General features: G+C 36.4%; 1 protein-coding gene and 1 long non-coding RNA gene across 2 annotated transcripts in view; one reads left to right on the top strand and one right to left on the bottom strand.

Annotated features, from left to right (window-relative positions):
- The window catches only part of LOC140331729 (uncharacterized), a 20,919-nt gene extending 14,710 nt beyond the window's left edge, over positions 1–6,209 (bottom strand). The window contains exon 1 of the long non-coding RNA XR_011920966.1: positions 5,944–6,209. This is a non-coding gene — a long non-coding RNA (uncharacterized lncRNA). The remainder of the gene's footprint in view (positions 1–5,943) is intronic.
- TMEM131 (transmembrane protein 131) overlaps positions 1–11,838 on the top strand; it is a gene marked incomplete in the record, with an annotated part of 89,414 nt that extends 77,576 nt beyond the window's left edge. The window contains 13 exon segments of the mRNA XM_072412979.1: positions 1–130; positions 856–1,014; positions 1,247–1,833; positions 3,263–3,441; positions 4,093–4,223; positions 4,426–4,547; positions 4,675–4,833; positions 7,041–7,203; positions 7,580–7,698; positions 7,799–7,898; positions 8,426–8,517; positions 9,174–9,334; positions 10,845–11,838. Coding sequence (XP_072269080.1) covers positions 1–130; positions 856–1,014; positions 1,247–1,833; positions 3,263–3,441; positions 4,093–4,223; positions 4,426–4,547; positions 4,675–4,833; positions 7,041–7,203; positions 7,580–7,698; positions 7,799–7,898; positions 8,426–8,517; positions 9,174–9,334; positions 10,845–11,135 — 2,393 coding nt within the window.
- Between the last annotated feature and the right edge of the window lie 1,302 nt (positions 11,839–13,140).

Below are 13,140 nucleotides of genomic sequence, written 5' to 3'. Positions count from 1 at the left end.
CAGGAGGATCTGAATTTGTATTTGTATTAAATGCATCCCTTCCATATCATATGCTAGCTACCTGTGCAGAAGCACTTCCACGACCTAATTGGGAATTGGCTCTTTACGTGGTCATCTCGGGAATAATGAGGTATTTGTAATCCCTAATTTAATTTTATAGCTCCAACTGGACAAAATTTTGTACCCAAGTTCCTGGGACCTGTTATTGATGGAGCACTTAGGACTAAGGGGGCAGAATTAGTTTTCATTGTGGTGAGACAAGTGTAATTCCTAGGCCTGTGTGAGAGGGATTATATAGTCAGAAGGAGCAGTGCTTATCAGAGAATATAGAAACAAAAGTGTATAGTGAGCCCATTCTCTCCCACTAAAACAAAGGCGACTCCAATGCCGTCAAAAGACACAGAAAACGATACCCCAGAAAAAACAACCACAAGAAATAAGACATTTAGAGAAATCTCCAGTAATCATGGCCTCCAAGTCAAATCTGTATCGGGGCCTGTAAATTATGCTGCCCGACAACAATCCTATGTTACGATAGCAGAAGTAGAGGTATGAGTGAGAGTAACAGTCACCATCTGTGTCCGAACTGGACAAAACCAGAAAAAAGCTAAACTGACAAATCTGGCTCCGATTGGAGACTTCTTGGCTTGCTTATAGGCCTAGTGGCTGCTGGGCTCGGGCAGGATTCACTATGATGCAATCCGCCGTCTGGCTGTAAGTGTAGATAGCTGTGTGGGTCAGTTTAATAACAAAGCCATTTGTAAGTTGCAATAGTATAATGATGCCCTTTGCTATTAACTAGGTTTATTTGTATTGTGTTTATTTTTACCCTTGTTCTGTTCTGGTCTTTCCCAGCTTGCTTTTTCTACTGGTAATAGGAACTGCTTACCTGGAAGCTCAAGGGATATGGGAACCATTCAGAAGGCGGCTTTCTTTCGAAGCTTCAAATCCTCCTTTTCATTTGGGCAGGCCATTTGACCTCCGGAGGATAGTTGGCATTTCCTCAGAAACAAAGTAAGCTATTTTAAAGCAGTAAATTAAATAGGAATTACCTTAGTGGAAATGTTTACTTTGACGGAAACCAATTATGTTTAAAAGGAACATCGTACATAAACAGCTTTGTGTTTAAACATTGCTGAGGTTATTACATTGTATTTTTTTTTGGCCATTCATATTTTATTGTCTAAATATCTACAGGTGAAATATAAATAGTGGTGTTTCTGTAACTTTTTTTCCCTCCCTTTAGCTTTAACACAATAGGGCCAGATACAAATCATACTTCTAACAGAGGATTGTATAGTGGGAGTGCCATGGCAAGACCTGCAACGGGTAACCACAAACAGAGTAATGCAACGATACTGCACAAAAATGCTCATGATGTGGAAACATCAAGGACAAAAAACGGCTCCAGTGTAGCAAACAGAGTGCCTGGACAAGTTCCTGCTTCATTGCTAAATAGCAGAACATCCCTTGCCACAGACTCTAGTAATGCTTCCCACAGTTCATCTTTAACCAAGCGTTCTCGAGGAGCAAAAATAAATCAGAACCTTGTTCAACCACAAGGACCTGCTCTACAAGAGCAGCCAACACAACCACCAGCAGTGCCTAATACACAAACAGAGCAGCCAGCAGAAACGTCCCGAACAGGAACCAGTAACCCTTCTCACCCGGAATACTTTGGAACTGGCAGCAGTAATGCAAGGCACAGTTCAGATGACTCTGATATAACCAATCTTATGGAAGTAATGGATAAAGACTTCGATAGTGCTGAACCCGCTTCTTTAGATGTGTTTACAGAACAGCCCCCATCTCCAGCAACAAAAAATGCAAAAGGTAAGGGAGCTACTTTGATTTGTTTTTTTTTTTTTTTTCTCTATGTTTAGTCAGGAATTAATAAATAGGTCCACATGCTATCTAAATAATCCATATTATGTACTTCCTGAAAATGGAATTTAGTCTGCCCTTCAGTTTATAATACTGTGTTTATCCATTTGAAGGCTTGAGGGCTTTTGAAAGCTGACCTAAGCACATAGGCAAATGTAAGATATGTCACTGCAGGCATGCAGCTTTATTTTCCTATTGCCTGACTACAAAGACATTTTAAAGTGTGCATATTCCCCAATGTTTCACCTTTTTAAAAAGGAGGGGAAAAGGGCATTAAACTGAAGTGAAATAAAGGAAAAATTATTAAAGAGGAAACATATGCCTCAATATGTCCTGGGTCATTGGTTTTGAAAAATGGGGGAATTATGACATTGTGGTGGCCATGTCCTGACCAAGCCCCCTAATGCATTTGTATGATACTAAGGTGTGTTGTGGATAGCATCATTGACAAATATTTTCATTTTATTTGTTGATATATTTAAACTCAACAAATTTACAACACTAAATTGAGAAATCAGGATTTTTTCCCCAAAGGTTTCTCCAGGGTAAAAAAGTTAAAAGTTGCTTTGGGTATTTTGATTTTAGTGTGTTTAGCAGAGAAATGGGCAAATGTTTTGGTAGTTGCAGAGTGGAAGCTATGTTTTTCTAAGCTGGCATTTAGTTGATGGAATGAGTTGGTCCCTTTTTTTGTTGTTAGATAATTCTTACTATTCAGTCTCCTTAATCTGAGATTCTTGTTTGGCCCCATGACTAACTATTGTTAGTACAAAACGTGTCACGGTGCTGTCTTGCTCTTTTATGTTACCTGTGTTAGGATATAAAAAACATGAATATGGCATACCTCTGACTCCTTATTGTATTCTATAATATCGGAAAATACCTGCTGACCTGCTGTACAGTTTAAATTCTAGTGGCCCAACCTCTGACAGCTCTGGGTAGTGAAAGCTTATGTGCCAGTTTGGCAAACCAGTCAGTCCATCTATAAACATCAGAAAAGTATTCCTGTTACTCATAGATAGGAAGGCATCTATTTTGATTGCTGGGACATTATCCTGCTGTCTAGTTTATGTATTAGAAACTAGTGAGGTCATTTTGGGTCTCATTTATTAAATGTATCATTCAAATAAAAATTGTAATTGCATTGCAGTTAGAGGTGAAAGACTTTTGAATCCTTTCTGTTTATTGTTGCCATAATATGTCTGTTTTCGTTGTGTGTGTGAGCAAATTCAGTGCACCCCCCAAACATTTAACAATTGTAAATAAAACATTTTACATGTATTATATTCATACTTGAATACTTTGTGGTATTAAGGTGTTTTAGCATTAAAATTTACTGAAAGTCGGCTTATGTTTTCTTTTTTTCTTTTTTTTTACTCAGTAGGGAAAGGGAAACCACTTCAGCACAAAGGTAAAATTCAGAAAAAACACGAAGAGAAAGAAAGGAGAGTAAAAGGAAAATCACATGAGGATGAACTTAAAGACTCTCTTGCGGATGATGACAGCTCGTCAACCACTACAGAAACTTCCAATCCTGATTCTGAGCCACTTATCAAAGAGGTATGGGTCCAAGTACTCTCTGCAGAATCGATAAACAGAACCAAGCAGGAAAATATTTAGTAAATAAATGTACTTTTTTTTTTGTATATTTGTGTGGGCTTTTAAAGTGTCCACTATACAAGATGTTTCCATTGTTTCATTTGGGATAATATTTGCCTTTCCTAGGTTTGTAAAGCTGGGGTCTTTTCAGGTGAAAATATAATTAGCTTGATCATGCCATTGTTGCTTTTCATTTTTCTGAAGTACATAGGCGTCACTTCATGTACATGACAAAATGCCTATACCTCAACATATTGGTAATGGCCACCATAATAAGGAATTTACATGTCACCATAGATAAAAAATAGACAATATAAAAATGAATTTGATTAATATTTACTAGTCCTACAACATAAATGCTGGTCCAATTGCCAGTCCAGTTGCCCTATATAGTTGCAATTAAATGCATCCTGTGATTTTGTGGGACCCTTGGTATCATTCAAAAGGTTGTAGAAAACATCCCGTTATTTAAGAATAGCTGTAATTGGTGTATGGTGATCTTACAGAGTTATTGGAACTGTAATTTATCTGTACATAAGGAAGTTTTATCTTTTGACAAAGGAAGGGGAAATACATTCTTTAATGTAAAAGAACTTTGTGTGGTTTTTACAGGAGCCTGAAAAATTAAAGGGAAAACAAGTCGTATCTGAAAAGTTAGAAAATGAAACTAATAAACTTAAGCAAAAGGCCAGGAAAGTCCCTATGCCAAGCAAAAAGGAGAATCTAACAGAGGTTAAACCAAGGTAGGAGCACAGATGTGCCGCCTTTTTATTGACTTCACTATTGGGTAATTTTGCATGTAATCATTTGAATAAACATTTCCAATTAAATTGTTTACCCTTGGTTACCTGCATTGTTGACAATAATGGAGCAGTTTAAATTACAGTTGTAATTATTTGCAGTTAAGATATCAAGTGCAAGTTTAAAATATTCATTTTCTTCTAGCTCTTTGGAGTTGCCATATACTACACCCTTAGAAAACAAACAGCTGAAAAACTTCTCCAAAATTGCTGTGCAGCATTCCTTAGGGAGTAGCTCAAAGCCAAGAAATTTGCAGAAACAAAGGGGTAAGAATTAATGTGTTATGTATGTGTTGGTGCTTGGCAGTTGTCACTAAGGATTTGGCTTCTAGATCTGCACTGGCAATATATTGGCAGCTTCTTATTAAGCATGGCTTGTTAATGTTTTGTGCAGGTGCAAACAGTAAGTTAGGAGAGAACAGGCAAACAGTATTGCCGAAGCTTCATCCTAGTCGTACTGGTCAGGAACTAGGCAGCAACAGCAGTTCAGAAGGAGAGAAAGACTCCCCACCTCCAGAGTGGGATTCTGTGCCAATTCACAAATCTGGAAGCTGTGAGTATGCTCCTTCATTACTTAGTTAAATTATTCTAATGACCTCACACTTGGGGTTTAGTAACCTGGCTTATGGTAATAAATGTATTTGTATGTTACTATCCGACTACGATTTTCATTAAATAGTGTACTTCCTATGTCACCGGTGTTCACTAGTTTCTCTTGAAAGAAACTTTTGCTACCAGTATTTTTATATTGTGTATAGTGACAAAATGTAATCAACATAATGTCTTGTTAGACCTGAAAGTTCTATAGACTTTAGGTAGTTCAAAACAAAAAAGTTTATAATGCGATAAAAATGGATTTTTAACATTAAATGTAGTGAGGGCAAATTTGATTAGCATGTTTTTTTTTTTTTTTTGGTTTTTTTTAATTACCGTTGCTTGCAATTGGCATGTAAGACAATGCTGGACCTTGTAGTTTTCACTAGCTGGTTACCCTAATCTCATGCTAGAGTGTTCACTTTTTTTATGCATGGATCTAAATGTTTTTTGTTACCTAATATGGCAAGCTATCAAAATTTATTTTTCATATGTGTGCATTTTGTAAAATTACAAATAACTGAAATACTATATAAGGATGTGACACATGATATAAACCCCCTTATGAAGAGATTTATTTTAAATGTAACTGTATGCAAAGGTCTGGGGGAATTAGAAACACAAAAGCTACTGTGTTAATGCTGTTTGTGCACTGTATTATGTTACTTTGATTTTGTTTATAGCTAGAATTTATATACCAATTGTGGGACAGTATCCAGTTAAAAATCAGGTTACCAGTTTAAAATCTATACATACATTCTCTTTCCTCAAACGCAACCTTGCATCATGTGTGCTAGTTTCTATATCTTGCAAATTGCAAATCTTGCAAATTGCCAGGGTAACAAAATGCCGGGCATCACTGGAGGATGCTGCTCACATCGCTGGAGGATGCCGCTAGAATGTGGGAACAAGGTAGGACTTTTAATCTCCCTGGAAATTCCACCCCGACTGTGGCTCGGGGTTACCTCTCTTGGTATGGAAAATCCACCCCGAGCCACACTCAGGAATACCACAAGGGAGGTTAAGGGAAAGCAATGTTACTACATAAAGCCAAACTCGACAATCTTACCTGGGTCTTCAAAATGTCTCTACCAGAACCTTCTGGCTTGGCAAGTTAGGTGTTGGCTTGCAATCAGAAGTCATATATAACAGCTCCTGCTTGGTTAATCAGTGCAAAGTGCCATACTTCCCCAGCATTTAAATGGAGCTCTCCATGTCCATGTTTGAAATTCCGATTCTTTCCAATGGGCCAATCCACAACAGGGAGTTGTGGGCAGCACATTTTTGATCGTTGGAGAATGCTGCTTGCTGTGTGTCAAATGTTCCGACTGTAAATGCTTTAAACATTTCTGTTGAAAACAAATAGAAGTGTTTACAGGCGATATTAAGCATTTATAAATACTTTAACACATTACTTTCATATTTGGCTTTTAAAATGCTTAAAAACGCCCATAAATGCTTTGTGGGACTTTATAAGCAATTGAGGTTTTTAAACACTTGTATAAACACCCATAAATGCATTCAAAGGTGGTATGGGTGTTTACAAACATTTAAAAATACAGTCCCTGTAGACTTGGCCCTGTGTGTTTTTAATAAGGATGAATTGTTTTAAATTTCGGTTGGTATCACAATAATTTCCAAAGTTCTGTAAGCCTTTTTTATTGGTGTTCTGTGTTTCATCTAAGGTTAACATGCCTGACGTTGCTGAAATGTAAAAATTTGTCTTGTAGTAAGGAGTCACCAATAGTCCTAAGGCCCCATGAACTGCTTCCCCGGCATTTAAACACCCATTTAAAATCCCCATTTATTTCAATGGGTCAGTCCACGCTGAAACTTTTTCTTGATGGATTGTAAAGAAAATGCCTCTTGTGGTTTTGGAAATTTTTAAAGCCCAAAAACACTTAAAAATGCAAATAAATGCACCAAATGCTCCCATTAAAATTTAATTTGCCATTTTAAACACAAACACCCAAAAGTGCTCCAAAGACCTATAATAGTAATTATAAATACATCCTTGCACATAATTATTATTTTAAGTACTGTTACAAGTTTAGACAACTAATTAGATACGCTTATTTTTCTTAATTTTATTGTATGTTTTGATAAGATTTGCTGGTATGGAGATTTATAGTGTACTGTAACACTCTTCCTGTATTGTGATTACAGCAGCAGATAGCCTTTACAAATTGTCAGTGCAAACCCACAATGCAGATGACTTCTTAAAACAACGCCAGACCTCACCAGCTCCTACCTCCCCCTCGCCTCCTCCAACTTTGAGCTATGGCTTAAGAAGCAGCTACAGCAGCATTGTAAACAGCACAAGCAGCCAGTAAGTATGATGACCGGACATAGGTGAAAACACCAACTTTCCATTTTATAAAAAGTTCTGTTTGGGTCATGTTTTGCGGGCCTTTCCACAATACAGTAATAGGGCAAGTCTGATCTGATTTCTAGGCTTCTTCAAACATTCTTCTTGGCAAATTACTCATAAAAGATTTATTTGTGACACACTCCTAAAGTTTGTTTTAAGCTTAAACAATATAGCACAACAGTATTTTTTTTTCTCGCCATACACGTATGTGCTATATGCTTTTTCCCTGTAAAAGGTGGGATGGAGATGGATGATGAAATTTTAATCCAATGGCAAACACAGTCTTAGAACATTTCATGGTGTGCCAACAGTAACAAAAGATCTTTACTTGCAGTGATTTGAGAAGCCCTTCTACGGTTACCAAACACAAGCTTACTAAAGCAGCTTCTTTACCTGGGAGAAATGGCAATCCAACATTTGCTGCTGTTGCTGCTGGATATGATAAGAACCCAGGTAATAAACCACAAGATAACTGCACAACCATGAATACTTTCCCTTACTCCATTGCACCAAGTTTTGTTGTTTACCGTGTTGTTTTTCACTGTCTAACCAGGTGGCAGTGGATTATCCAAATCCTCTATTGCTAGAAGTGAGGTCCCTAACAACATTAGCGTGTCACATAGTGCATCCATTGATAGTGATAACTCTGAAAGGTAAGAAAAGTCATGCACTGTAAGCATTTTTATCTCTTTAGTACAAAAGAGAAGTTAAAAAGGTGTTATAGGATGGACAATGCCTCTTGAAGAACCACCCACAGTGTAGTAATTTGTCTCGAGTTATTTGGAGCTGTTTTTTCCCACCACCAGGAATTAAAGCGAATACTTAAATTTTAGGTTAAACCTATTTTTTGGACGGGACAAAACATGTAGTAAAATATTTATTAACTAGCAAATGTATTCATAAAGCAGCAATAAATTAGATGTCTTTTTGTCAGTTCCTATATGTGACTTCAGTTGGCATTTGTGGTCATGGAAGAACATACATAAAATATATCCAATTCATTCCTGCCAGTAACAAAAAGCACATTTTATCAGTGTGTTTTAGGAAAGCATTTTTTGATTCCAGTGATGTTCTGAAAGGTTTCCTTTCAGTATATTGGTTGCTTTGAATAACTGTATAGCTAAATTAGATTTCTTTAAAAGTATGTTTTTATATTATCATGTTACTGCTTTATTTGCAGTTCTGGCTTGTGGAGCCCAATTACCAGTCCCAACAATCCAGATTATTCTTTTTCTGCATTTGGATCCAGCAATTCCTTCAATTTAACAGGAGGTGAGTACTTTCCCTACTACAGAATATGTAATAAATATACATTAGATAGGAGGTCTTCTTACAAGTTTGTCCAGAGCTGCTGTCTTCAATGTGTATGGCTGTTAACTAGTAATAGAAATATTGCCATAGATGTTTCACACCTGCTATTTATAAGAAATCAGCATGTGACTCAGCCTTCTGGTTATCACACAGTATTAGTTTTAATTACAATTACCTTAAAATTGGCCAACTAGCTGGTTTGACACTGGCAGCTTTTTGCTGAATCCTCTGTATTTATCGGAATATTAATACACAGTATTTATATAGCGCCAACATATTATGCAGAACTTTACAAAGTCCATAGTCATGTCACTAACTGTCCCTCAAAGGAGCTCACAAAAAGTGAATAAAGCTGTCCTAATGACTTCTGTATATGTTGTATTAAACCTCAGATTTCAAAACCTGCTCTATACATAGTATTATGTATTAGAACTGTATTTTTTAATTACTTTTTAAAATGTATTTGGCAAGGTAAAAAACTACCAGAGTATACGTAACATGGTTTTAAATATTTAACCTTATCCATGTACCTGACAGTCCTGAGTCACTTCTAATTGTGTTATTAAGCTACTTCAGGAAATGTAATGCCTGTCCTTTATCTTATTCATTCATCACAGAGGTTTTCAGCAAATTCTCTTTACCCCGGAGCACATACACTCATGATCCCCAGAAGAAATGGACAGATTTTGAGACAACATCTTCAATCTGGGATCATCCTGCCACTGATTCTATGCCAACATGGCCCACCAGCACTGGCTCTCCAACTCATGTGACATCTGTAAGTTTAAAGGACGTTTGTCATTGTAGCTAGATCTTGACATATGCTGCTAAGTGGCCAAATAATCAGTTATGGGTTTAGTTTCTAATGTCCAAATTTGTACCCTTCTAAATTTCTTGGCAAAATTAAAAAGCCTTTGGACATTTGTTTACTTCTTAATGTGTTGTTATTGCAGCACAATTTTTCTTTTTTCAGCCCTATATATTATTTGCTCTGCTTTATGTATTTTTTACACTAAAACCTTAAAAATCATAGAAAATTGTAAATATCTGCTTAATAATAATGTTTTCAATTGAGCACTACTGACATAGCCCACTGCAGATACACAATTACACAATTTGGTATGCAGTCATATTTGTAGTACAAGTTGATGGATTTATTGTAATTGCTCATTCAACACATTGAGTATTTGTAAAGTCAGGGACACAACTAAAGGGCAACCTTTCTGTTAGTACAGGAGCAGGAAGTGTTCTTTAGTAGTTTCTTCATTAAATCAATTCTGGCAGACAGGTCATCTCATAGTTCATCAGGGGATTATATTGCTTGTGTCTTGCCACTTGACATGCATGATGGGTTAGACTTGAGTGCTGAAACTCTTCTACAGTTTCAGTCACAAGGTTGCTCAGTGCAACAGATGGCAGCTTATGTACACTTTACAAATCGTTGTAAATCCTGTATAACGCTCAGAGTAATGCAGGCAGCTGGTGTCACATTTTCTTCATATTACCCCCTAAATGTTTTAGGAGCTATATGAAGAGAAGTCTGTCATGTGCAGGTGCTGCTTCTTCTCAGGAGATGTATTTAGTCGTATGCAGACTCTTTCCTTTTAGCTGTGTCTGTGGTCAAGCATCCATTAACCCTATGGATCTTTTGAGTTACATATATACCAACTTGTACCTAATTACCTTGCATATCTGCTTATTTTTCACAGTATGCAAAAATTGAAAGATTACATATTTCATGCTATTTTGACTGGATTTGAGCTTGTGTTGATTACATTGCCATTCCCAAACGGTCCTACATTGACATTTTACATTCCCATAGACTTTTACAGAAATGCAGTGTTTAAAATGAACAAGGTCACAGGTCCCTAAAGCAAAAATAAATACATGGTTATAAAAATACCAATATCAGTATAAAATTCCTTCTCTAAAATGTATTCTTCCATATCGCCTCTGCTCACAGCCAGAATTTAAGTGCCATGGAACTTGCAAAACATTAGGAGAAATTGTTTCCCAAATCTCACAGCAGCAGGCTCTGAGGTGAATACTGTCTTAACCTTGCTTTTTGTAGAAAAAATGAGAGAAATGTTTTCTTGCTATTTGGCCATTGGTTAGCCAGATTACTACATTCAGAGGTAATGAAAAAAATAATTGTGTTTTTAACCTGTTTTAAACAGTCCACAATAAAACTAGACCTATTTTTTTTAAGGTATTTGCAGTTTTAGTGTAATACTGTGGTAAATGCAGTGTTTCATTTTTGTTTTTTGTTTTTTTTTTGTTTTTTACAGTCGATCCTTGGCTCTGGTATTATGTGGTCCCCTCCGTTCAGCAGTTCCATTTGGTCTAGTAACCCGAACACTTCTCTTCCATATACTGCTCCTCCCAACCCATTGCCAAGTATTGATCTGATTGGAGCTGAAAGCACATGCCCAGCTTCAGGCTCTCCTTCAGCTGCTGCCTCTCACAGCCCTGACAGCATTACCGGACAGGCATATGATCCGTGGAGTATATGGAGCCCAACCATCGGGAGAAGAAGTTCTGATCCTTGGTCCAATTCACATTTTCCACCTGATAAATAAAAAAGCAAACTGAAATTCTACAGTCATAATAGGAGTGTTACTTCTGCAATATCTGCCAATCATTTTATGAAGGGACAAGTCTGTCCTTGGCTTTTTATTTATTTTTTTTTTTATTGCAGACCCCAGGGTCTTTGAGCTCCTATATCATTTTTAGCCCCATGACATCTCTCACACTTTCAGATTTGGTTTCTTCTTCAGGAATAAAGTTTTTAGCATGGACAAACCTATTCTGTAAAAGAATGTCAGCATAACAAATTAAGGAATAGCACGGGTACAAATTACCATCTCATTGTAAATTATTTATTTTTCAAATGTCCCAAAAAACACCCCTCATACATATCCATACCATGGCCCTAATTTTGTTTCTTTCCACAGTGACCATATTTTTCAAGTATTAAATTTCTAAGGAAAGACAAATGAAAGACATAAATAGCAGCTCAAGCTATGAATGCAATTTCCTTTTAAAGAACTGTTTTGTATTCATGAACAAAATGCTAATTGCAGCCAAGAGCTCTGTGAATGCTCATATTGGGTTGCTCAGCGCTTTTTCCCATTCCCCCAATTCTGTAGCACAGTGCATTTTTTTAAATATTCATTTTACATGCTCTTGGTAAAATCTTGTGAAATAAAACAGGATTTGATGAGCAAGTCATACAACTTTGCGTTGTAATTTAAATAAACAAGGCACCTTTTTTTCACTAAAGCCTCTGTTGTGTTTCATTTTTATGTGAATAAAATGTGAACAAATAATGGCTTCAAGGAGATACTAATGAAGCAAATCCGCAGTACAACCTCTACTCTTACCAGCACTGTCAGAAGTTTTATAACTGCAGTAATTTTGTTGGGTGATAATGGCTTATGCACACTAAGTTCATATAGTTAATGAAATCTTTTGAATGATTTTGAGACCACAGTGGTGAAACTTATTTGCTAATAAGTTAAAGGTAATTTTTTTCCTAAATACTCTATTTTTATCTTAAAACAAGTCTCTGCAAGCTGATGCATACATAGTTCATGGTTTATACTTGCCAAATTGTTTGATATTCTTTACAGTCTTATGATTTACCCACTTTTCCATACTGCAGACAGGTGATACTGACTGACCCTTTTAATAGGTATATATATATAATAGTGTATAGTGTAAAATATAATAGTTTATCTTGTTGAGTCAGCTGTCTAGCTTCCCAAATCACTTAAAGTGGACCTTTCACTGACAGAATGTGTAAGCTGCCATTGCTGGCCTGGTTGGTGTTCTGATTCTGTCTTTAATACTTCTGATTCCCACACAAGAACTTTTGTCAGCATTTGAGCATAATTGCCTTCCGAAATAAATCTATGGGAGCAGGTTGTGGCTCTCCTGGGCCTGAGATGAGTTCGCTCTAGTTGTGTCAAGCTTCACATAAAAAAAAGAAAACTTGATTAGCTTTACAATGATAAAGCTGAGACCTAAACATTGGATATTTGTATGTGTGCAGTGATGAAAAATGGCCAATGGAGATCTTAAGGTCATTCTAAGTTTCTCCTGGCTCTGTGGAGTTCAGATGTTCAAGTTCATGTTGCAGGGCCTACATCTCCATAAATTCAATGTATTTGATATTTTTGTCTCAGATACCACTATTTTTTCATTTAGGCAATCTATAGAATGTATCATTATTTTGGCAATTTGCACCATTTATAAAGTCAGTCTGGTTTTTCTATCTATATTTTTTTTACTACATCATTTGTTTTGCATTGGTTAAACAGTACTTAGTCCTTAGATGTAATACATAGGAGATATTTTAACTCTCTATTGCCATCTATCATTGCTAAACAGCAATAATGTATGTGTAAATCTATCAAACTAGTGACCAGTATCAACTTGGGGAATTTGTCCTCTGAAGATAATGAAAGAGAGCAAAAGCTGTCTGTTTTATATATAAATAATCTAAATATTAGTTTACATTTTTGATGCGTATAAATGTGCATAGTATCACAAAGTTCAAGAATAGGAACACATCAAAGTGAA

Source organism: Pyxicephalus adspersus, chromosome 1 (assembly GCF_032062135.1).
Source record: "Pyxicephalus adspersus chromosome 1, UCB_Pads_2.0, whole genome shotgun sequence".
NCBI lineage: Eukaryota > Metazoa > Chordata > Amphibia > Anura > Pyxicephalidae > Pyxicephalus > Pyxicephalus adspersus.
This window is presented reverse-complemented; position numbering and strand designations above follow the sequence as displayed.